General features: G+C 38.6%; 1 protein-coding gene across 9 annotated transcripts in view; it reads right to left on the bottom strand.

Annotated features, from left to right (window-relative positions):
• Alh (Alhambra) overlaps window positions 1-20,152 on the bottom strand; it is a 338,473-nt gene extending 318,321 nt beyond the window's left edge. For 5 of the 9 annotated variants that reach the window (XM_067150502.2, XM_067150503.2, XM_067150504.2 and 2 more), the window contains exons 1-2: window positions 19,796-20,152; window positions 19,410-19,489 (exon numbers count right to left, since the gene is read on the bottom strand). In XM_067150502.2, coding sequence (XP_067006603.2) covers window positions 19,410-19,489; window positions 19,796-19,904 — 189 coding nt within the window. In that variant the 5' untranslated portion in view covers window positions 19,905-20,152. The other 4 variants (XM_067150510.2, XM_067150511.2, XM_067150508.2 and 1 more) reach the window with 3 other exon arrangements.
• Window positions 20,153-27,481: the final 7,329 nt, after the last annotated feature.

Below are 27,481 nucleotides of genomic sequence, written 5' to 3'. Positions count from 1 at the left end.
GTTCCCTACACTAGTGTAATAAGTGTACTTCAGTGGTATGGGCATATCATGAAAATGGACGGCAAAAGACCTTCCAGAAAATATTTCGACCTCACCGTCTAAGGAAAAAGACAAATGGGAAGGCCAGGGAAATGGTGAACAGACTAAAATCAGATGTGGAGGAGAGAAGTCTCAGATGGGTAGATGATGTATGACGACAGGAGGAGATGGTGAACAATTGTACACAGCACATCCTGGAAACTGGAGCTGGAAAATGACGACAACTTAGGATATGGAGGCAACTCGTAGACCAAATTCACACAAAGCTGTATGTCCAGGTGCTTCTACTGTACTACCCAACTAATAAAGCTTGCTGGAAATCACAGAGAAGATTGAACCCAGAGAACCACTCTGTTCTCTGCTCCATACTCATGGTCTCTACACCAAGATAATGGAAAACTTCAATGAGCAGCATTCTATGGGACGTATTTCCCAAGTTACCGCTACGTCACCACCAGAGGAATGTAATCAAGCATTGTAAAGTAAGCCTTAATAAGTAGCATTTACAACAACAAAAGTAGACCACTGGAAGAAATTCAATACTTAACAGTAACCTAAAAACTCAGCTGACCCCCTTCATGAACTTTTCATGAGGACAACACATACCGGTACCAAACGCACAAAACGAACGAGTTGACTATGAGAGGTTAAGTAGGAAGGATGACATGAGCAATCAAGCACAAGCAGAAGCAATGCCATTTAATCAGAGCCAAGTGGCTATTATAGATATTTCACAAAATCTGATCCTCCACAGAGAATTCAGAGTCCATCATAAAATAAACGTGTAAATTTCCAACTGTTATGGTTTTGGTTTTGTTTTTTTTTTTTTTTTTTTTCAGTATTTTGTTTGTAAGACACAACTAGTAAGGACCTCCATATCTATCCACTTGCAACCAGCACTGAGGCCTCTTTTGCTTCTATGCACCTTGCTGTGATATCATTAAATATAGTCCCCTTGACCAATCTCTCCTATTATTCGTCATGGACAAGTATGTTTCTTCTAGGTAACCTATCTTTCTTCACTCATCTGATAATGTACACAGATTCATCCAATGATCTCATTCCTAACTTAGCCTTTCCCTCTCCATTACAAATTCCCTTCTACCATGTCCCCACCAATTTGTAAGAGCAAATAATACTGTTAATTTTACATCTATTACCTCTAGTTTATTCATAAGATCCAGGTTTCATTCCCATACAGCAAAGTTCACCTGAAAAGAAGAGGGATGTAAGGAAAATTTCATATGTTAATCACTTCTTTCTCCTAAAATACCACTGAGCGCAACCATGAACTCCATGCATTACCTTTGCTACACTCTGATTCAGTCATTTTGCTGGCACCTGAAAAGGTCCAAATGTATCATTTTGAATTCCATACCTGGAATTCAATTGTCTTATGTTTCTTTCTAATGTAATCATTCTCTGTGCAATCAAAGTTAAGGACAATACTAACATATTCAAACTATGCAATTCCACAACAGATCACCCAACCAGCCCAATTGTGAATGAAGAAACAGCTCTGATCCTATTACAAATGAGAGTATTGGACAAAGAAAGAGGGGATTGGACAGAGAAACAGGACAATCACAAGGACAAAATTCAACTCTCTACATCTTAATATACAATACCATTTAGGTTCATAGATCAAACTACAACGAAAAAGAACAAGAATGAAAAAGGATCTTGTCAGAAAAGTATAATCAATGCCAGACTGGATCCCACAGCTGTCACATAAAAGCGTAAACTCTCAAACAGGATCTAGGACTTTCAACACCCTATCTCATGCTTTTGAATGAACTGGATTACCAACAATCTTAACCAAGTTACGGTGCTAATACTTAAGAGTCATACACTTAATGACAGCCTCCAATATAAAATTAATCGCAATATACCCAACATGTAGGCTACTATATGAACAAGGAGAGACAACAAACTACATTTTAACACCAAGACAATAACACTTAACAAAAAATTCTGAAATTTTGAGCATAAGACAAAATACAACCCAGAAACAACATTTAGCATTTTAACATGTAGAACTCATGAGGATTACATGAATCATAATGAATGACCCAAATGAACAAACTAGTCAGAATTTGAAAGCACTGTGTGCAGAACACATGAAAGTACTCGAGCAAAAAATCAGAATCCACCAATGACAACCACTATCAAACCCAGGACAAATATTAACACAAAAAGAGAAATTTTTCCCAATAATGACACATCTAAAGATTCTATTATTAACTCAACACACCGATAATGTACTTACACACTATTACAAAAGGTAACAAATACAAAGAGATGATCTGATTACACAACCACATTAGCAACAAATGCAGAACTTCCTTCCTTGAGTCAGTATCTAAAAAATACCTTAGTCAAAAACCCTCAAGTAATTTATTTACAAAAAAAGTGCAGTGAAGCTGTTAATGTAGCATATTACTTAAATTCACAAATTATGAGTATGAAAAACTATATGTACTGTATAGTAACAATGAGGGGCCGACGACCTAGATGTTAGGCCCCTTTAAAAAACAATCATCATCATCAGCAGTTACAATGAAATAGTCTATTTACATATCAGAAACCAAGAATCACACTTAACAATTTTCACCAGAAAAGTAGAAAACAGCCAGGCTGACTGACTCAGGTGGTAGAGCACTCACTTGAGTCCAAGCTGACAGGTGGTATTTCAAGGGACTCAAATACACCAGCCTAGTCTTGGAAGATTTACCGACACATAAAAGAACTCCTGCAGCAAAAAATTCTGGCATCTCACAAGAGTCCCCAAAACCCCTACATCAATTCATTAGTGGGACATAAAAGCAAAAACATTATTATTATTATTATTATTATTATTATTTATTTATTTACGTCAATACAGCCAACTGTGGACTATGGTTACACAAGTTACCAGCCTCTCTGTCATACTTACACCTTTTTGTTTACATTGTAAGAAAAGGTTTTTTGACCTCGCACTCCTTTTCAGTCTTTCTCCCACTGAGATGATCCCCAGTTTAGTTTCTTTCCATGGATCATCCCTAAACCTCGGAACTTTCTTCCTAACAACGGTCCCCTCCATTATGTCCTCTGGTCTTATATCATTTACCTGCATGTCTTTGTGCAGATCTTTCAGCCAGCGGGGATGAGATTTCCATTTTTCCCGTAAAGTGAGCAAGTTGTGCACCAATCTTTCCGGGTTCATTCTCTTCAGGTGACCATAAAAGGTTAATCTTTGTTTCTTCATAACGGTTGTGATCTTTACGACTCGTGGGTCTGCGTTGCCTGTGATTAGTACCCACTATGTGAGGAACACCGCGGGATAGTGTGGTTAGTACACCTAGGTGAGAAACCTCATCGGTTGCGTTGGCTATGAGTGGCGCCATTGTGTGAGAAATACCTGTTTGACCTCAGGTGGAAGACAAAACCCTTGGACACTTTCTTAGGACCTAAAATCTTTCTGAGGAACTTCCTTTCCTTTTCCTCAATCAACATATCTTCCATTTTTGCTAGTGTTTTTACAGCACAAAGGCATGCCAGTCTGACTACTACGCAGTAGTGTCCCATCCTGGTAGGAGACAGATTTGGATCTGTAAGCATCATGGCTCATTTTAAATGCCAATTCCACCTTCCTTGCTCTCTCCCAGTACTTCCTTTTCATTGTCATTCAGGGTAATAATCTCACCAAGGTCATCATAATCAATCATCCTCCTCCTTTCCCCTTCTCCAGCTCCTGCCGGGTCGGGGCATTTACAGCACTTCTCCACCTTCCCCTCTCCTTCCATCATTCCTCTTCCATCATTTTGTCCCAGTCCAGGTTTCATCTATTTGCACTCCTCTATATTGTTCTAGGTCTCCCTCTCACTATCTTTCCCTCAAACTTCATCTCAATCATCCACGAACCTACCACACTGGCATAGCAGGAGGAGAGGTGATACTCCCATGTGGCGTGTCCCAGGTAGCTGCCTAACCAGCTTGCCGGCGGACTTGAGCGAAATAAAATAGCTCTAGCAAAATAAACACACAACCCTCTATGGGTGGGGGACGTTAACGAAGATACAGTCGTGGTATCCCTGCCTGTCGTAAGAGGTAACTAAAAGGGGCGACCAAGGGACGATCGATTTAGAACCATGAGACTACTTGTAATTAATACCATCACACAGGGAACACCATGGATCGCTTTTACTTGCGCGTAGTACCACTATGTTAGGTACACAATAGGTTTGTCATTAGTAGCGAGTGTGTAAATCAAGGTGGGTTTTACAATATCTGCGATTAGTGCCACTATATGAGCGACACCATGGGTCTGCCTTGCCTATGCTTAGTACCCACTATTTGAGGAACATCACGGGATAGTACAAGTCCCTGTGATTAGTACACCTATGTGAGGAACACCATAGGTTTGCGTTACCTGTAAATGGTGCCACAATGTGAGAAACACCGTAGGTCTGTGTTACATGTACACATTACCTGTGAGTAGTACCACAAAGTGTGGAATACCACGAGTCTACGCTACTTTTGATTAGTTCCGCAACAAGCTAATACCATGGTTCTACTTTCCTAACGATAAGTACCATTATGAGAGGCCGATGACCTGGATATTGGACCCCTTTAGACTATAAGCATCATTGATTCAGTATCGTGCTTTAGAAGCAGTCCCTTGGTCAGTAATACTATTGTTTAACGCTAGTTTCTGGGAATGTGGGGCATTACGGGTTGGATGCACCGACCGTTTTAAATTCATATCCATCCATTCATTCTTTTCCATCACGTTTTGAATTCTGCTCAGTAGATGATTTTGGACTTTTAATTGTCATTACAATTTTGTCTTATTTCGTACCACTAGGGGCCGATGACCTAGATGTTAGGCCCCTTTAAAAAACAAGCACCATCATTTCAATCATCTGTTTTAATATTCCTTCCTCCTCCAGCCTCTTTACATGTCCAAACCATCTTAGTTTACTCCTATCAATTCTATCTTTTAGGTTTTCCGTTCCGACCTCCTTTCTCACATCTTCGTTTCTCAACCTGCCTTTCCTTGTCTTTCCTATCATACTTCTAAGGTATTTCATTTCACTGACTTGAATTCTATTATCCTCTCTACTTGTCATTGTCCACGTTTCAGCCGCAGAAGTCAATAAGGGTCCATAATACATTATCTCTTTACACTACCTTACACCAGACAAGGTTTCTTACACTCTGGTAGAATACAATGCCCTGTTGCACCCTCTTGCTAATCTCCATATCCAGCCATGTATTTTGCATTAATTCACTCCCTAGGTATTTCAGAATGTAAACAATTTCAAGGCCTTGACCACCAATTTTCACAATGCCTTTTCTCTGCGCTGATTTTCATACCATACTTTTCAATTTTCTTGTTAAGTGCATCAAGTTGTTCTTGTACTTCTTTGCTGTTTGTTCCCCAGACCACAATATCATCAGCAAATAGTAATAACTTCTCCCTACTCCCATATGCTTCTTTTGTCTCCTTTACAATTTTGTCCATAATCATTAGAAACAAAGAAGGTGACAGCACACTCCCCTGCCTGAGTCCAGTTTTGTATCAAAATCATTCTTTCCAAATGGCATCTGGACACTGCTGACACAGTTTTTGTATATTGCTTGCACAATTTCTACAGTTTGTGTACCCAGTCTCTTCTTGACCATGGTTTCAAACACCTCCCTGGGAACACTACCGCTGCCTTTGTTACATGTTATGACCAGATCTTTTCCATATTCCCAATTCTTTTGCAATAATTGCCTCATGCTGAAGACTGGGTCCGCTGTAGACCTTCTGCTTCTAAAGCCATACTGTTCCTCCTGCACCTCTCCTTTTACCTTTCTTCTCATTCTCCCCTCTAATACTATTTCCAGTATTTTTGCCACTTTTGATAGCAATGTGATTCATAAAGACTGGTATTATTATTCCCTTTCCCCATTCTTCTAGCACATGGTTCTGTTTCCATATGCACTTTAACAATCTGTACACCCATTGCAGTCCAACAGATCCAGCAATCTTTTATCATTTCCCCACTAATTTCATCCATTCCTGGTGCCTTCCCCATTTTCATTTTAAGGACTGCTAATTCCACCTCTAAGGTGGTTATATCATCTTCTACTATTGAGTCATCACACCGTATTATTACCGTCTACTCTGCACAATCTCTCACATTCAGAAGTTATCAAAATATCCTCTCCATCTTCTCTTTATTCCTTTTGGATGTGTTATCAACTCTCCACCCTCCTCTTTCATCAGCTTTGTATAAACTCTTTCTTTCCTATTACTTCGTATAACTCCATACAGCATTCTTTTCCTACCAGCTCCCTCTGTTTCCATCTTTTGTGTAAATTATTCCCAACTTTTGTTCTTTTCTACTCTTACCAATTTATTTTATTTCCTTTTATTATCAAGATACTTCCTTTTGTTTTCTTCTCTTCTTTCTTATCCCTATTCCATTCTTGCCATGCTTTCTTCTTTTCTTTCACTGCTTCTCTCACCACCATGTCTACTTTTCTTTCACTCTAGTAGTTGTTCTACCACAGGCTCTCTCTGCCTCACTTACAAATGTACTTTTAAAGTTGGACCATTCATTTTCTACATTTCTTACTGCATTCTTTTCCCCTACATTCTTATTTTTTAATTTTTCACACTTTTATTTTACTCTCTTTTATCTTCCTTAATTTTTCTACTTTCCCAACTCTCACTTTTGCTATCACAACTCTATGATCTCCATCAAATGCTTCTGGTAAAGCTGTTACATCCATCAAAACTGTCTGCGATTTGTCCTTTCCACCAAAAAGTAATCAATTACTGATATTCTTCTTCTATCACCCCAGCCAAATCTTGAAATTTTTCTGCAGTTTTCCTTCCAAAACCATGTGTTGCCCACAATCATTCCATTCCTCTCACAAACTCAACTAGTTTCGCCCCTCCTTCATTCTTTTTCTCATATCAATATGGTCCCATTACTTCTGCCTTTCCTTTAGTTACAAGCAAAATTATCACAAAAATCATTTAGCCTATTTTATTATCACCACCTATTCAATACAAACCACGTGCTACATGGTTGAAATCTACATAATACTATATAAACTTCTCAGGGACATGTTTTGCCCCTTGTTAACCCATTGAGCCCTGCATATTTGTTGGATTGAAACTGCGTTGCTTCATATCATGAGAAATTTCTTACTTACAAGACCATTAAAGATTTAAATATAAATGAAAATAAATGGCTTTCATACCACGAACTGCAGAACAAGGAATACATTTAAAATATTTTATTTTATTAGCACCATGGGTCCGGACTCAGTCCGCCTGCTGAGCTGTAACACAGTTTTTCCTTGCCCTTCCACTTCGATTTCCACATCTATTGTTCTTCAGGAGCATTGCTCACACTATTACCAATATTACTACTAATTTCACTGAAAAAATTACATTCCTAATCATCAATACTTTCTAAAAAGGGTTATACAGGGTGAACAAACAATGCTCTACGTGGAGGTCAGCATGCGGTTCCTTAATAGCAATATAAATGGTCCGTTATTGGACATCATAAATTTTCCAGCGATTCCTTGTCGAAATTCACGACAAAAGCTTATCTCAACAAATTACCTTACCCCCCAAGCCCCCCCCCCTTCTTTTAGAGCACCTAGAGCAATAGTTTTTAGGATCCCATGGAACATAGTTTTAAGGTTTAATGTGCCTACTGTCCAAATGTTTTCATCTAAGCTATCTTTATACAGCTGAAGATGACCACTAAGTGGTCGAAACATGTTCTGTGTGTGCTAATGTATTCTTAATTTTGCCCAAGGCAAAAATAAAGTATCGATTAGGTGGTTTTTAAATTAATTTGTTGATTGTACTCATCGATACGCTCATGAAGTGGGCGGCTTGCAAAGGTTTATCTTGCAAAACCTAGTCCCACCAATAGGTTGAATAGAAATGCAAGTTAAGAAATGAGGCTCTGGAAACGCTGTAATGGCATGCAGCGTGGCCAAGCACAGGTCGTATGAACTCGGCGCTCTGCTGGAGCTGTCTCATTAGTTCAGCGAGACGAGCTAATGCCATAAATGCCGGTTGTGCGACGCGCCGATGTTCGAGTCGCGTTTGCGAAAATTTATTTTTCAGTTAATGTATCAAATTGTATCCAATGTACACCTCCACTATGCAATACACTGTTTTGTCTTACCATTATAGTTACCTTTATTTTTGAACATTCAAACACAACATGAACTTCTTACAGGCGTAAACGACCACTCTGTTTCGTCCATGGCACAAATAAAACCAATATATAGAACATGATAGTGGGTACAGTAACATCGTCTCTATCCAATGCGGTTCAAGGAACAATACAGTACAATAGGTAGGCTACACTAGATTGCCCATTATGCTACGCACAATAATTCCATAGTGTACGTGTGACATCCAGTCTTATCTTCACAGAGCCGGTACGTACACTTACGAGCAACGTTCACTTTGCAGCAGACGTTCAAAGCGACCACCTTGTATTTGCAAACACTTCACCACTCGCTGGAGCATACTTTGCCAGACCCTACACAACACACCTGCATCCACCATTGCCGATGCAGCATGCACATGAGCTATTAGGTCTTGTACATCCATGGGTGGAGTACTATAAACATGTTCCTTTCAGTGTCCCACAAATAAACATCTTGTGGATTAAGGTCCAGAGAACATGGAGGCCAGAACATTGGACCTCCACGACCAATCCATTTCCCTGGAAACGCTTCATTTAACCAGTTATGCACAGTCATTCCAAAGTGTGGCGGTGCACCATCATGCTGAAACCATAGCTGTCGCCGAACACCAAGTGGAAGGTTTTCTAAAGCGTCAGGCAAAGTATTGCCCAGAAACATACGATAGCAAGGCGCATTCAACTTGTCCAGCAATAGGTAAGGGCCTAAAAGCACTCCTCCCACGATTCCAGCCCACAGGTTTATGCCAAAGCGTGCCTGAAAGCCACATTCACGGATGCACGGATGGCATGTGGGTTGTGGTCAGAACAATAATGGCTGTTGTAATGGTGAAAATACCTTCCCGAATGAAGCTACATTCGTCACTCCATATAACATTCTTTATAAAATATTCGTTATCTTCAACTTGTTGCAAAAACCATTCACAGAACTGCACTTGTTGAATGCGGTCTTCTGGCCGCTGGTGTTGAGTTAACGAGTAATGACATGGATGCACTTTTTGTCGTGCAACACATCAACAACCAGTGTTTGAGATACCCGGAAATGCCTTGCAATATCATGGGTACTTCGCCGAGGTGATTGGTGAACGGCTTCAAGAATGTTGTCCTCTATTTGTGGAGTATGTCTAGTCCTTGGACGACCCCTGTCCACTACGCGTGGACGAAGATTACCGGTTTCCCGCAGGCATTGCTCAAGGCGACAAAAAACATTATCGGGATGACGCCTTTGAGGGTACCGTGCTGCATACTCACGAGAAGCAGCAGAAGCTTGGTTATGGGATGTACCCAACACTAAAAGCATATTGACATATTCGCCGTTTGTGTACTCCATCAGGAAGCCGCCCTACATGCACATGACATGACCAGTTATGGTTGTGCACTGCGTGGTTAGTCGACTCATGCATTTAGTTGAATGGATCACACTGTCATGTGTTCAACTATTGTCATGTGACAACAGGATGTCATGCTTACAAACGCAGTTACACGACGGAAACTAGTGACCTGACGTCACACACAGAAAAGACTCGAGCCGTAGATTCATGGTGCATGTGGTTTTGATAACCCAGCTGTCTACTCAGTGAGCTGCAACGGCAGGTACGGTAGAGCGGGATGATGCACGTTTCTCTATTACATTCCGATGCGCTGCAGGATGTGACTGAGTTGCCAGTTTCTCGTTTTCAACTTGTTTTCCGACAGCATCAGATCCGATTTGGCTATAGAAACTTTTGTCTTGCAATGGGATGAGGAATCGCATGCCAACCTCCAAGCGTGGCATTTTTTGTTCACTCTGTATATCGGTAAATTTCAGTTGTTTACTGGCAGCCATCTTGTATACCAGTGAATTTCTAATGGCCGGTTTTATACCACAGTTACCCATGAGTTACCTAAATGCGCTTGTAACTTTAACTGCGCTGTTAATTTTAATGAGTTTTCGGAAACTTAAATCCAGATTTATAAGCCCTGGTAATAAACAGTGCAGTTATCGTCATGTTTAGTATCTGTCATCCTCCAATAGATGTCTCTACGCAAATGATTTTAGGATTATTTTGGTAATATCTAGTTACTTTTACTAGCAGAAGTTTTCTACAATGAAAAATGGTTAGCAAATATGTACAGTCATCTCAATCAATCTGATTAGCAGGTAATAATCTCTCATAATATAAATATACAGTATGTACGATCAAATAATGCAAACATTATATATATTTCCCCTTCTTTCTTATTCACAGTACGCAGACTTTTATCGTTGTCGCCAGTAAAATTATAAAAATACACAGCAATTTCTAGATGACTTTTCACTGATCCAGAACACAAGCGTAAACGAAAAAATCCATAAACCTATCACTCCGGGACTGAGTTCTGCACTGATGGTGCGACATCCATTTGTTCCCGCTGCAACTGTTGCAGATTTTTTTTGGTAGGTTGCAAACAAACCAAAAACTTCTACTTAAAACACGCATATGCCGTTTTTCTCATCGAGGATGCTGGATATGTACGGCAAGATTACCGTTTCTTCAGTTTTTCTTCCGTATCTCGACACCGAGTCTTACGTACAACATGTTGCTTATTCCTGTTCGTATCTCTCTGGGAACTCACTCATTTATTATTCTTCTTTGACATGTAATTTCACCTGATCAGATGTCAAACCCTTCAAGAATTCCATTTTTTTTTTTTTTTTTCGGGCTTTCATGGCACAACTTGGACAACATGAAAGCATTACAATCTGTGATCTCCAACAGCCAAAAGAAAATAGCCATATCACTCAATTTTTCATTAGTACTGTAGTTCCCTAACTCGAACTGAGAATTTGTAGTTCATAATAACTGCAATGGACTAGTAATTTGAGATGTTTTACTTACACTGAGCACGCAACATGCATTGACAAAAATACTCTCGTAACTGTTGACGTGAAGTCCACTTGAGAATTTCAATCGACCCTAGCGAGCTAACCCCGACCTAGGGTGTGAAGTGTGTTGACACAGATAAGATGACATAACCTACAGCTCCCTGCAAGATTTTTAATTAAGTCCAGATGTTTTATGTTTATTGGGAGTCTATGAGACCTCACGTCACTGGTTAAAGAATATAACAACATTAAAAAAGCAATGAAAAATCTATATTTATTATTCAGCAGGCTTATATTAAATGCATACCGGTACCTAAGATATTTATTATTTAATACAAATGTAAATATTCCATAATTTCAGACTGGGTGTTAACTAACTGTTGGTGGGACACACGAATCAAAGCCTGACGAAAGAGATCTTAACATTAATTCTACTGTACACAGAAAGATCAATTTGAACCTGATGAAAATCCATTTGATTCGAGTTCTATTGTATTTGACGATTCTTTCCCTATTGCAAGATACATCTACATTAGAGGCGTCATACTCCGAAAAGACTACAACCTAAACAGATGACACCATGTAAGTGGAATCAGTGACTAAAAGCCAGTGATAACGTGGAAGTAAATCTATTGACCAAAATAATGTCGACTCCAGCACGTTAAAACTACAATGAATGACTGTAAATATATTATAACCAGTTCATTATCACGTATTAATGTTTACAAAACTAATATATTTTTTTTTTGCTAGTTGTTTTACGTCGCACCGACACAGATAAGTCTAATGGCGACTATGGGACAGGGAAGGGCTAGGAGTGGGAAGGAAGCAGCCGTGGCCTTAATTAAGGTACAGCCCCAGCATTTGCCTGGTGTGAAAATGGGAAACCACGGAAAACCATTTTCAGGGCTGCCGACAGTGGAAACTAATATAAGACCTTGTACGAGTGGCGCCTCATAACGGTATATGTTGGAATCAGTTCTAACATCGAGGTAACTACAGCACTAGCTGCAGTTACCAGTCGTTGCGCAGATAAGTGTAAGTGGTTAAGTGTAAGAGAGGACCACGAGTCCTAACTTCGCCACTACAAATAAAGGCAAATATAATATTATAATAATATAATAACTGTGAAGAAGCCGATAACTGTTGTTTTGGAAACTCGTTTTAAACATATCACCATGTTAAGTCACTGATAACTACGCATCTACAGATAACTGTCATTCCAGAAACCAGCCATAAGTCTAGAGATAACCCACTTCAAACTAATATTACCAAGCACACTATCGATGTATATTAGCAAAGAGCATATAACATTGCATTGACGAAAAGTTGAATTACGTAGTAAAGTGAGATAATGGAACAGTTCCGTGGTCCGGCATTTGGTCCACCAAGACAAAGCACGGAACGGTTCTGTGGCTCGGACCCAATGGGTTAAGGGCATTATCAGCCTGTAGGTAACCTTAAGGTCAGATGTCTGAAACATTATCTATCCATAATGGTTTACAATGAGAATTACGTTACACATTAAAGACCTTTTAAATTTACATGCTACAATTATAATATAAAAAGATGCCACACTGCACAAGATGAGTATCAAGAAATGATAGCATCTTACACACATGAAAGTTAGAAGCTTATTAGCGCTGTTATTGTTGGATTCTAAAAAATCCAAAGCTAAAATGGATCCTCTTCATAATAACTTGCGGATCATTGGGATAGTAACAGTTTTGAGTAAAGAGTGTAATCTTTCTTGGGTACATTTGTCCCAATGTTCAATATAGGCTACCTGTTCGTGATAAAATCAATGTCAATTAATTATAAACAACAGCTGGATGTTTAAGAATAAATTAGATAAGATTGAGTGGTGTTGTTAAAATGTTTTAAATTTTTAAAATATACGATCGTATGTTTCTAGAGATAGCCCACTTGAAACTAATATTACCAAGCACACTATCGGTATATATTAGCAAAGAGCATATAACATTGCAAAGAAAGAGTCCCTACAGAAATCACAAATGTACAGTGACTCTATATGTACAGTGTGGCCAAGGCCAGTCCAGCCGCCATGTTTTTGCCAAGTACTCAATCAGCTGATAGATGAAGGAGTGTGATATTATTATTATTATTATTTCAATAAAGAATAGACTAGGTCAACGTTTTAAGATGTTATTTATTTTGCTTATGCTGTATGTATATAGGCCTATCAGTATATGTTATATTCAGAGCCTGACTACAAAACTTCAAAATTTAGAGTTATACGTGGTATAGGCCTATAAGTCACTATTATTGAAGAGGTTAGAAATTCTGCGATGATAGCTAGGCCTATATAATAAAATAGTATAGTCATTGTCTTGAATATTGTATGTAATGACTGTAAAGTTAGCCTATATATATTTTTTCTATTTGCTTTACGTCGCACTGACACTGATAGGTCTTATGGCGACGATGGGACAGGAAAGGCCTAAGAATGGTAAGGAAGCGGCCGTGGCCTTAATTAAGGTACACCCCCAGCATTTGCCTGATGTGAAAATGGGAAACCACGGAAAACCATATTCAGGGCTGCCGACAGTGGGGTTCGAACCCACTATCTCCCGGATGCAAGCTCACATCTGCGCAACCCTATCCGCACGGCCAACTCGCCCGTTTATTTAAATTTAAGACAATTATAAAATTACCATATATCAGATTACATAGTTTTACATATCAGAATATACAATGCAGTATCATAAAACTATACATAGAAATTTACTTTTTATATATGACATCGGTATGTACATAATCTGAACACACGCAGAAGATAGAAAATAATATGAGTAGTTAACCGATGGGTAGACAAAATTGTATTACCTAGCTCCATTTTATGTTCGTAATAGCCTATAAGTTAACATAATATACTGTACCATTTTACTCGTGGTACTAATAGTAATAATAGCGAAAACCTGCTACTCTTTAGTGGCGAAAACAAGCAACTGCCATGGTCCCCGTGTTGTGCATAGTTGTCCTTTAATGATGGCTACGGTTCGATCCCCGCAACGAGGAATTAAATATTAGTATCACTATACAACAAGCCTATCGTTTGAGAAAATACTACTTGTTGCTCGGTGAAAACAAGCAGTTGTTATGGTCCCGGTGTACTTGTATTCAGGACTCAATTATCGACCACCCGCTGTTCGATTTTCGTGATGTGCGACTACTTCTGTGCCCCGGTTCAGTTAGTACTGGTAGATATCCGCTGTATTTTAAACATTCTATTTGCTACTATCGGTTTTGCTAAAGCATTGTTATCATTGTTATCAATACCTTCTTCTTTTTCTACCGTTCTTCCCACAAATGTGGAGTTGTGGATGAGAACTGCGTCACACATGTGGATTTGGTCCTGTTTAGCGGCCGCATGCTATTCCTGACGCAAATCATATATAGAGGGATGTAATCACTATTGCGTGTTTCTATGGTGATTTGTAGTGTGGTATGTTGTCTGAGTATGAAGAGGAGAGTGTTGGGACAAACGTAAAACACCCAGTCCCCAAGCCCGACCTATTAAAATACCCCACCCGGCCGGGAATCGAACCCGGGACACTCTGAACCGAAGAGCAGTACACTGACCATTCAACCACGGAGTCGGACTATTATTTTTATCATTATAATGTATGGGAAAACTCAACTGGATGCCAGGCGGCACTTATAACCACATCCTTTAATAGATGAATAGCCATAACAGTTTGAATTCGAGAATATATCAATCATAATACCTCATACGGTGAAAATGAATGAGACTTGCAGTATATGATCGGAAGTGACCTTTCCTGTGAGTTTTGTTAAGTACAGGTTTCAGATAAAACAGATAATTTCTGGGATACTTGAAAATTTGTAAAAAATAATATAATCGTGAAAATCTCTGTTATTTACCTTACACAGTAAAATCGCACAAAACTTAAAATGTCGGAAATTATATTCTAAACAACTTTCTTTATGTACAGGTTTTCGATGCGGCGAATATTAACGGAGAAATCTGACATTTACTGTCTTGGCCTCTATAAAATTACTAACCCATTTTGTTGTTATTGTTACCATTATAATGCATGAAACAACTCTACTCGGTGTTGGGAGCGTCTTATAACGTGCTGAAAACAATCAATTGCCTAATTTCATTTTAAAAACCTTTCCTGATTTGTTTCTACAACCATAAGAATAACAGCCTGGCGTAATTTTCTTCAAAACTCAGACCTCAGAAATACGTAAATTCACACACATTTCTTAACTAGTAATACTAAATAATCTTCCGTGTTTAATAAGAACATATTTTCGGTGTATTAAGGTTAAAACAGGTAGCCTGTACTTCGCTAAAATTGCATAATGAGTGATCTTACGCTGTGTTGAATAGATACGTTTAAATCAGCTGACGGGACATTTGGCTAAAACATGGCGGAGCCAATCAGAATGAAGCACTCGTTGGCCACACTGTACATATAGAGTCACTGTACACAAATGCATCTCACTCTGCCATCTATTGACAAAAGGTTGAATTACATAGTAAAGTGAGACAATGGAACAGTTCCGTGGTCCGGCATTTGGTCCACCAAGACGAAGCACGAAACGGTTCCATGGCTCAGACCCAATGAGTTAACGGCATCCATCAACCTGTAGGTAACCTCTGAGAGGGATATTGTCTGTAATGAATTAAAAGAGAAGTTAAAATTGACCTTGAAATTTGACCTTAAGGTTACCTACAGGCTGATGAAATGAAATGGCGTATGGCTTTTAGTGCCGAGAGTGTCCGAGGACATGTTCGGCTCGCCAGATGCAGGTCTTTTGATTTGACACCCGTAGGTGACCTGCGCGTCGTTATGAGGATGAAATGATGATGAAGACGACACATACACCCAGCCCCCGTGCCAGCGAAATTAACCAATTAAGGTTAAAATTCCTGACCCTGCCGGGAATCGAACCCGGGACCCCTGTGACCAAAGGCCAGCACGCTAACCATTTAGCCATGGAGCCGGACTACAGGCTGATGATGCCCATAACAAGGGGCGAAGTTGACCCAACAGCTTTCTGACCTTGAACACAAGTAAATATTTCATTTTTTTAAGTGAGTGAAGGGAGAAAAAGACTTGTTGGCTCACAGCTGTTACGTGTTCTGTCCAGTCAAGGTTTGTCAAGGTTTTTGTCCAGTATTAATCCTACATCTTTATCTCGAAAGGGATAATAATTCCATTCAATGTTATTTGGAGGATTAAGTGATAATGGGTCTAGTATGAACCAATCATTATAGCTTGAGATTTCACAAGGTTCATTCTCAGTCTGTTTAGTCCAAATTTTGACACATGCAAGGTCTTGATAAATTTTATGTAAAGCTTTGTGAATACCGGTTTCTTACATGTGAGCATAAACCTGCGGATCATCTGCATATAGGCCTAGATGATATTTACGGTTTTCAATATTAATGAAATATCGTTAATACAAAGGGAAAAGAGAAGAGGAGAAATTATAGAACACAGAGGTGTCCCTGTCTCAACCTGCTTTCATGAGGATGCTCTTTCCACAATGTAAACACACTGGCTATGATTAGACAGAAAATATTTTATCCATGTTATTACATAGAATGGAAAGTTTGATTCTAATTTTGCCAGAAGTATATCTTTATCCACAACTTGAAGGCTTTAGTCAGATCTAACGTTATTAAAATTGTTAGATGACCATTATCCATAACGCATTCAGTATCATTAATTACTTTCACCAGAGCTGTTGTAGTACTGTGGTTAGGGTGAAATCCAGATTGATATTTATTGAGTAAATTGTTCTCATCTACACAACCCAGAACCTGTCTGCCATGTTTCTTTATACCACTGCTAACAGCACTGGGACCTTCCCCTCTCATGGTGCATTTAGGCTGGCCATGTACCAAACAAACCAGGGTGCATAATCAAGAGCTGCACACAGACTGAAGTGTTATACAGAGTTATATAGATTATATCTCATCTATCACTCAAAACTGTAGGCTACATGAAAACTGGCTGTTGATTAAAAAAAGAAAAAAAGTGTCCAATTTTCAAGCAAGCTACTTTACGTCGCACCGACACACATAGGTCTTATGGCGACGATGGGATAGGAAAAGGCTAGGAGGGGGAAGGAAATGTCCGTGGCCTTCATTACGGTATAGCCCCAGCATTTGCCTGGTGTGAAAATGGGAAACCATGGAAAACCATCTTCAGGGCTGCCGACAGTGGGGTTCGAACCCACTATCTCCCGATTACTGGATACTGGCTGCACTTAAGCGACTGCAGCTATCGAGCTCTCCAATTTTCAACAGTGAAGTATTCCCAATAGGCTATATGCTCATTCAAAATCAGGAAATTACTTCTTGAACAGGTGACTTTTACTTTTATTCAAGAATCATAGTTCTCAATGCACTTATAAAATAATGATGATGCCTAAAAGTGAAAACTGGAGTCAAATTAATACCAACAGTACCTTCCCAGCATTCATAATACATACTAATAAAAAATACAAATTTCTTTTGTCACAAACATCCCAGCATTCAAGAATATTCTACTTCAAAGAGACAGCACATCATCGTGCTCTGAAGTAATCAAAGGAACCGAACATCACAAACGCGATTCTATTAACATCTTTGGATTGTCAATATACCTTCAAAAATAATTTTCTGACCCGCTCTGCGGTTCATGAGTTTCACCATAGAGTGTTAAGGGAAGTTCCACGTCCCGGATATACAGTGTCTATGTGAACTATACGGACGGCCATGTGACAGATATCACGTACTGTGGTGTAACCAACGCGGTTCCTCTCTAAGAAATTTCTGTGAAAATTAATTATTATATACACATTGTGCAAAATGCTGAGAGTCAATATGCAAGATGAGCTTAAGATTCTTCTAAGCACCTCAGTTTCTGGATGATGTCACCACTACGGAGTTTGGTAGAAGTCTATGAGAGTACATGGCAATGGGCAAGAGGTTGGTCGCAAACCAAGCACACAGAGGTTGGTCGCAAACCAAGCACACGCTTGACTGTCTCGAACACCAGTGAAATTTAAGTAAACACACATACCTCAACAAAGTCCTTATGCCCCATAAACAGGCTGTAACCTGTTACTAATGAGAACCTAATCATAAGAAGCCAATGGCAATATATTAATAGACACATACACCTAACAAAGTAAAACCATCTATGCCTGCTTTTTCTTGGTAAATATACAATAAGCAGATCAATGGTAACAAATTCATTTACTGTCAGAATCAGTAGGCCTACAACTTGAGTAAGACTCCTACAGGAAAATTGATGAATACTCCACCAGCAGCACCTGCATCTCACCAAAGCATAGTTTCTTTTTTTGCTAGTTCATAAATGCTCCATTCCAACAAACTGCTGCCAACTGCACAACTCCAGAACCATGATTGTCAGTGGGTGGACATTGTCTTCTTTACAAAACCATTGATCAAACACGTCAGAGGATGCTTCACAGAGAGCCTCTCAAAGGGAGTGTAGTGACTTGTTTTGTGTCAGGCTATTGGCCCAACTGTTTGGGATTTTTTTATTGTGTGGTAATTAGTAACATAAGCTATCATGTTGATTTTGGGAAGTGATATCAGATAGTAAGACATTTCAGGCAATGGCAAAAACTGCAGAAGATATGGGAGATAACACGTAAATAATGATTAATGATATTAGGTTATAAAAGTAAATAATATTTCTTGGGGTGAGCAAGTGGGTCCTGGCATTTATGATGAACTCTCCTCTACAAGTGATACAAGGTAAGATTTTCATTATTTACGTTTCACTGTAATGTCACTTATGCTGTGTGTCTTATTCAGGTTCCACCCTAGAACCCATCTTACAAGAGTTGGACACTGATTTTATCAACCTCAAATTGCAAATCTCCAAATTTTTAATATTTAAGAATTGTTATAAGATGTTCAAATCCATCATACCTTCACTCAGACATTCCTAAAGAGTGTGTCACATTCAGATTCTGAAAAAAAATTCTAGATTTTATTTGTTAATAACATCCAAGACAGAAATAGGAGAACCAATACCACCCATGCCTTTTCTTCACAACAAACTGTTATGGAAGTTGTAGCTTGAACTGTCCGTTATCTTCCTGCATTTCCCTTCAAGTCCCATACAGGTATAATACAACATAACACGAGATTACAAAACTAGCCAACAACCCATTGGAATTCTGTCAGTTCTGTAATATCCCACAGAACAATGAATGAAAACATAAACTCGCACACGATGCAATTCAATGGAAAGTGAATCATTATCAACACACCAGCAATGGCTACTCACCACTCTAACAGCACGTTCCTGAGATTCACATTTTCGACAAAACCACGGTCCTGTTGGGACAGTTACAATTCCATAACAAGCTGAAAAAAGAAGGCAGAACGAAATTTAAATTCTGACAAAGATAAAATGACAGACAAGGATTTCAGGTCAATCCCCTAAACAAGTACTTCTTTCAAAACCAATCCCAAACATACTTAACCTCAGTTAGAACTTCAGGATAACAGTATCCCACTAATTCCCAAATAAATGTAAAATAGAAATGATAATTGCATATAACGTCAGGTATACTTTTTTCTTTTGTTTCAGGCATGGGGAAGAGAGGGTTCAGAAGTATCTCTGAGTGGGTCTCTCAGCTGACTGGAAGTCTATTTTTAAGATGTAGTTACCCTGGTGAACAGCTACAGTGCATCCTTGACCATCACAATAAACGAGGGGGTTCTCGGCCCACCCTCGTTCATCCGAACATACACAGCAGCCCCCTACCATTTCCTTCATACTGGGAATGAAAAACTTTTGCTGTGCTAGCGTCACTTTATTAGGAGTTTGTTCCTCATGATTGCGGAGTAGTTCACGCCATTCTTCAGTCTAAAATTTTCATAACAACTTCACAATAACAACTAAACCACAAGAATTAGATAAGTTCTAAACACACTTCATTTCATAATTGTGTTCCTTTTCGGAAACAAAAATATTGACGAACACACCATTTTTTCACACAATAAACTTGATCTTACGGGCGCATGCGTATTGGCGGGAGTCGCGGAAGAAACATATGACACACCACATTAATTTATAGGGTAACGTTCATAAAGAAGAACATTGTAAGGTTTAGGTTTACTTAAGCAAGAAATTGGTTTTCGTGATTAGTGAAATTAGAAATATAACATTTCAAGCGTTTTCGTTCATAATACTGCACTATCACACAGAAATAAAAGCATATTATGGAAGATGATTAAGGAAAGGGATCAACTCCACAATACTTACAGGTCGATCAGATTAATAAGTTATAATAACATATACGTCTATATTAGCTTTATAAATAAGAAATTTCGTAACATATTTAGATATTCGTAACTGCTTGTGCGAATGCAAAGTGGAATATTAATTGGACTATTACGGCATCCATGTGCAAGGGCTTCACAGCAATCCGAATGTTTAAGAGGAGTCAGTATCAATTCAAACGTGCGAATACCTCGGAAAAAAGTTTACGCGAAGGTTGGTCTGGTAAACCGAAATGTTCAAAAATCATGCCTGATCGTGTGAACCGAGGTAGGACAAAGGAAAAGTAAACATACAAGTCCTGGTTTGTATGGTTGCCATAAGGTTCAGGATGAAATTTAGGACACCAACATCGACAAGTTCCAACCATAGGCGCCGACTCCACGGAGCACTTGCGCCCATACATATAGTGGTACGCTACCGCAATCATATTTTATATTTTCATCCTTGCCCCCGTATTCAAGAGCAGAAGTCGGCGCCTATGGTTCCAACGAGTGCATTTGGGTAATTCCATTTGAACTGCCTCGTCCGTTTCCAAAATACACACTTGTTATAGTATGTCGTTAATGTTAAAAATCAAATAGAGAAAAAAATAGGAAATCATACTAAATGTCAAACGCCTACTTTACAGACCACTCCAAAATTATATAATCTTCAGAGTTAGCTGCATAGATTTTTAAGTAACAGATAGGACAGCTCACGCGGAATTCATTTCTTAATAACACGAATAAACAAATAATAAAAACATTATGTATTTATCTTTGCTTAAAGATATTTATGATACAGAAGTACCAATCATACTTTTGACACACGTTTTAGCAACTAATTATTTTCTTTAATGCAATCATGAAATTCCTGCCAAGATATTCATTTAAAATTGTATTGCAGCTATAATATTGATTTTACAGATTCTACTGTCAGTCTATTTCCGTCACCTGTCCATTGTGAATTCAATAAAAATTGTTTACACACATGCATTATGGCCAGGTAAGCAATTCAGAATATTGCTCACTGGATTCAAATTGCTTTAAAAACAGAACCCATTTATTACTAGCTAACATGGATACAACATTTTCATCATTATTCAACACGCGTCTCCTGGGCGGAAGTAGATAGCGTTAGAGTAGATCAAGCCTGTTCCCACGACGTCAGATAATGTCGTCAGAATCTGCTTCAGAACGGCCAACCTAAAAAATCCCATTCCCTTTCAAAAATGTTTGAGCAACATTTTAAATAATTTGCTTTGACTTTTAAAATCCAGGACATTTAGGGATTTTTAAAATTTCAGTCAGGACTTCGGGACACATGCTCAAATTCAGGACAATCCCGCATTTTCAGTACGTATGGCAACCCTAGGTATGATACGCCAAAGGAAAACAATCTCAGGGCAAATCGCTTTGCAGGTCTACGAGCTCTCCGAATCCGCGAAATTCCATCACGAGCACAAGGTGGACTGACAGCAGATTTCTGGAGTACCAATCGGTAACAAAAAAAATCAGAAATAGGCTTCTAGAGACCAACTTAAAAGTCCAGATGACCTCTTCAAATACCTGCACTGGACAAAATGACATGGAAGCAGGAGACTACAGTTTGTTGGATATCATCTGCACCGACAGCAAAGAAATTGGCACCTTATGCTGTTCTTGTACAAATTCATTCGGCGTTATATCATTCAGGTCGTCGTTTAAAAGTCTGCTGAAAAGGTCGGGTGTCGTTTAATTTGACAGCTGTAAAAACCAATGTTGCTTACGCAGAACGACGTGTTATGGTGTGGGCAGGCAAAAAAAATCATCACATGAAAACTATCTCATGAACATTCGCAATAATCCTTAACTCTTCGACCATATCAGTTAACCAATCAATCACCACAGATCTCCATTTAGGTTAATCACCCATTTGGCAGTTACCCTATACATTGTTTACCTAGTATTTTCTTAAATAACTGCAAAGCAAGTAGAAATTCATTGAAATTAACTCTTGCTCGGGGACTGTGATTTTTGTTTGTCATAACACCTTCCCCTTCATATACAGACAGCACAACACACTAACAACCACCACAGAAACACGCAATAGTGATTACATGCTCCATAAATGGTTGGCGTGAGGAACGTCAACCGGCCGTAAAACAGGGCCAAATTAACACCTTCGACACAGTTTGCATCCGTGACCCCAGAAGTGTGGGAATAGGGGGAGAAGTATAAGAAGTCGGATATCACCCAGAACAAATCCATCTCTTTTTCTTTGATTTTATTCCAGTTCTCGAATCAAGTAATCCTGGTGAGGGCCCCATACACTTGAACCATACTCTAGTTTGGGTATTACCAGAGACTTATATGCCCTTTTTATATGCTTACCACAGCCTCTAAATAACATCATAACCATATGCAGAGATCTGTACTCTTTATTTACAATTCCGCTTATGTGATAACCCCAATGAAGGTATCTCCTTATATTAATACCTAGGCACTTACAGTATTCCCCATAAGGAACTTTCGCACCCATCAACGCAGTAATTAAAACTGAGAGAACTTTTCAATTTAGTGAAACTCACAGCCCATCGTCGCCATAAGACCGATATGTGTCAGTGCGACGTAAAGCAAGTAGCAAAAACACCTCACAACCTGACTTTTAACCCCGTTTATAATCATGCTGTCGAATTCTCTACTCCTATAATTCATATATGTATATAAGAAAATATAAAGCAATGCTGCCTTGATGAATTCCACTCTTAATGATTACAGGATAAGATAATGCTTTACCTATTCTTATTCTCTGAGTTCTATTTTCTAGAAATATAGCTACCTTTTCAGTCACCCTTTTGTCTAATACCAATATAAATGGTCCGGAATTGGACATTATAAATTTTCCAGCTAACTCATTCCTGGTTGCCAGCGTTTCGCCCCCGTGTGCTAAATTGGGCTCACCAAGGCGCATGGCTAGTGCATACCGTGGAGGCCACTGCGTAGGCCACTTGGAGCTACCGGAAGTGCCAATGCACTATGAGAGACTTTGTCTCATTACCAAAAATTGATGCCTGTGTGGCCATTTATCTAGTCGAACTGCACTCATTTCTGCCAGTAATCTCCCATGATCAACCCTGTCAAATACCTTAGATACGTCAATCGCAACACAGTCCATTTGAACTCCCGAATCTAGGATATCTGTTATATCTTACTGGAATTCTATAATTTGAGCTTTGGTGGAATAACCTTTCCTAAGCAGGAACTGCTTTCTATTGACTAGATCGTATTGCCGCGAGTGATACCTAATGATATCGAGATCCTTCGAAGATTCTTGGAGGAGCACCACGTGCCAAAATATGGAGAGGCTACTAAAAAGCCCCGAGTTGAATCCGATCGAACAACTCCGGGACCAACTGCAGAACCACATCCGAACATCCGAGCATTGACAGATGTACAGCGATTAAGTAAAATAATAACACCACTACTATAACTGACTACAGGTATACCACATTTTCACTCAGAGCAAATAACATACTTGAAATAGTATATGCACATTATTTTACAATCGGTCTGCTAAGTAGTAGTAATATGATAGGACTGATCTACGATAGTTCACTAGATCAACAACAGATGACCTGGAATTATAACTAGCTCACTGAATTAATACCATAAAAAAGACACAGAAGTTTACGGAAGACCGACAGTCACGCTGTTAGTATAACACCAGCAACAGAATATTAACATATCACCCCACTAAACTATGTTCAATATGTCGCAGCACACTCAACAATACAATTCCCTAAATTTCCGTCAACAATTACGTCATGACCATTGGATATATACTTCATGGTTTTGATCCGTATTGAACTGTGATCACAATAATAATTAAACTTATTTCGTAATGGTTCACCTTTTAAATACTATATTATGCAATGTTTACATTACATTTTAATCTAGGAACTAGTTTCAGCCTTGGCTATCCATCATCAGTCTTAATGCAAAACTGTACAAACACGTCCAATAACTAAAACAAATGTACAAGCACATAAAAATGACATTAAAAAGTGTTAAATACAACTGGGATGAACTATGTGCACAACATGTAAAATATGACGAAATTAAAATTAGGCTCTGAAATTCTTAGATGCGTTGCACCATTTTAAAATGTGATTCTTGTTAAAATATCATGAAAATGCTAAAACGTTCCTCTGTTAGACATTGTCAATGGTTGAATCAAGGATGGCACACGAAGATATGGTCAAATAACTGGCACATTCTTAATTTGTAGCTGGGAGACATTTGCTATTCAATGCGGTGTCCATGAAGTTAACCTTTCGTTGCGGCATGTTGGTATGTGGCCTATTGTTGTGTGCCTCGTAGTAACGGTTGTCAACCGATCTCGTAATTAATATCAATATGATAGGACTGACCTACGATAGCTCACTACATCAACAACAGATGATCTGGACCTATAACTAGTTCGCTGAATTGATTCTACAAAAGAAGGCACAGAAGTTTACGAAAGACCGACAGTCACGCTGTTAGTATAACACCTTCAATAATTAAACTCGTACTAACGGTTGACAACCGTTAGTACGAGGCAGACAACAATAGGCCACGCACCACTTGCCGCAACGAAAGGTTAACTTCATGGACAGTGCATTGAATTGCGAATGTCTACCAGCTACAAATTAAGAACGTATCAGTTTTTTAACCATATCTTCGTGTGCCATCTTTGATTCAAACATTGACAATGTCTAACAGAGGAACTTGTCAGCATTCTCATGATATTTTAACAAAAAACACTAATGGAACATTTTAACATGATGCAACGCATCTAAGAATTTTAGAGCCTAATTTTAATTTCGCAATATTTTACATGATGTGCACATAGTTCATACCAGAAGTTTTTTATACTTTTCAATGCCATTTGTGTGTGTATCTACATTTGTTTTAGTTATTGGATGTGTTTGTACAGTTTTGCATTAAGGCTGATGATGGCCAAGCAAGACCGAAACTAGTTCCTGGATTAGAAATATAATGTAAATATTGCATAATATAGTACCTATTGAAAAGAGGGATCATTACGAGATAAGTGTAATTATTACTGTAATTAGGTAAATAGTATAACTCACTAAACTGAACTCAGCATTCCTTGTATATATAGTGGCTGAGGTTATAGATATTTCTGCTTTCTTAAAAGATAGTATTATTATAATAAGTCATTAGCGATCTGCATTTAAGGCTGTTTTCCCATATGGCAGATTCCCTAACAATTGTTTACTAAGCATATTCTTAATTATTTTCAAAGACTTGGAAATTCATTGAACATTTTCCTTGCTAACATATTCCAATCACTTACTCCTCGTCTTATAAATGATATTTGACTCAATATGACCTTTTGAAATCCAACTATATTTTCATATTGTGATCTTTCCTACACATTAAAGGCCCACTTCAGTTTATTTCTCCTCTAACGTCATTCCACGCCATCTATACACCGAAAGATCGTAACATACAACATAGATGAGCATCTCGTCTTCTTACTCCCAAGTCTTCGCAGCAAAAAGTTTGCAACATTTTCGTAACCCTAATCCTTTGTCCGAAATCGTCCAGAAAAAAATCGAGCTGCTTTCTCTTGGAACATTCCAGTTCTCATAACAAGTAGGCCAGTGTGGGTCCCATACATTGGAACCATACTCTAACTTAATTAGGGTCTTACCAGAGACTTATAAGCCATCGCATTTACCCTCTAAACCATATGAAAAGGTCTGAAATCTTACTGTACAACCATGTTAATGAATAAGAATTGTAGGCACTTTTTGTTACATTTGGGGATTTTAATGTTGATAAAATATTAAAAAAATCAGCAATCCAGTGAGTTGAGTAAACTAGGAGAATGCCATGGCCAACTATCTTGTAATCATATATACCTCAGTAGAGTGTCAGAAAATAGTTCCGTTACCGAGCTCGATAGCTGCAGTCGCTTAAGTGCAGCCAGTATTCAGTATTCGGGAGATAGTAGGTTCGAACCCCACTGTTGGCAGCCCTGAACATGGTTTTCCGTTGTTCCCCATTTTTACACCAGGCAAATGCTGGGGCTGTACCTTAATTAATGCCACGACCGCTTCCTTCAAACTCCTAACCCTTTCCTGTCCCATTGTCGCCATAAGACCTATATGTCTCGGTGCTACGTAAAGAGACAACTTGAAAAAATAAAGTTCTAAGCTCTTAAATCTTATTTATATTAATGCACAATGTAAAACAATGTGTATAAAGTTTACCATGACTTCAGTGATCACAGTGTACTGGTCTGTGGTCTTGACATTCCAGTAAGAGATAGTAGTAGTATTTTTAAATATTCCACAACACACCGCCTAAAATATACATTAAAAACACCGGGATTTTTTTTAAATATTTGATGCAAATGACAACTGTGAAAATGTTGTTGTTGTTGTTGTTGTTGATGATGATGATCATGAATGGTATCCAACAAACTTTCATGTCGTTGATGGTATCTTTATGTGTTTATTCCGTACTGAGAATGATGGTAATGATAGGTTGGCACCGTATGCCAATTCTAGTATGTATATTTCTCATGATGTATTGAAGAGGCGTATGAAGAATAGAATGTCTGATCTTCTGGTCTTTATTGAAAGCAACGTAGTGAGTTACAATCTGCTCTGTTTAAATATCCTAAGATATAATCACTTCTGCAACCAAAAATAACAACAGGTTATGGGCCCAGGTACGGTAATAGAAGTGTTGTTAAGTGGAACTGTATAAGTTTGCATTGGTCATGTGAAACGTAACCTCGTGGTGAGTTGTATCACGAATTTGGAACATTTTGCCTACAAACTTATAGTGTGACATGGAATCCAACGTGACGAACGAGCTAGAATAACATAAAGCATGACCAACTAAAATACTCAGACCACAATACAGGAAAATCATTGCTGCCGTACCGGGCCGAAGGTGACGTGGTGACGAATAATCTAATAATGGATGTGTTGTACGAAAATGTTTAACCGAATGGTTTTTTGTTAATTAGCATTTGATAAGTAAAAGAGAAATTGTAATTTTGTGTGCTCTTTATCTAGGAGAATTTTG

This window comes from Anabrus simplex, chromosome 6 (genome assembly GCF_040414725.1).
Source record: "Anabrus simplex isolate iqAnaSimp1 chromosome 6, ASM4041472v1, whole genome shotgun sequence".
Lineage (NCBI taxonomy): Eukaryota > Metazoa > Arthropoda > Insecta > Orthoptera > Tettigoniidae > Anabrus > Anabrus simplex.
This window is presented reverse-complemented; position numbering and strand designations above follow the sequence as displayed.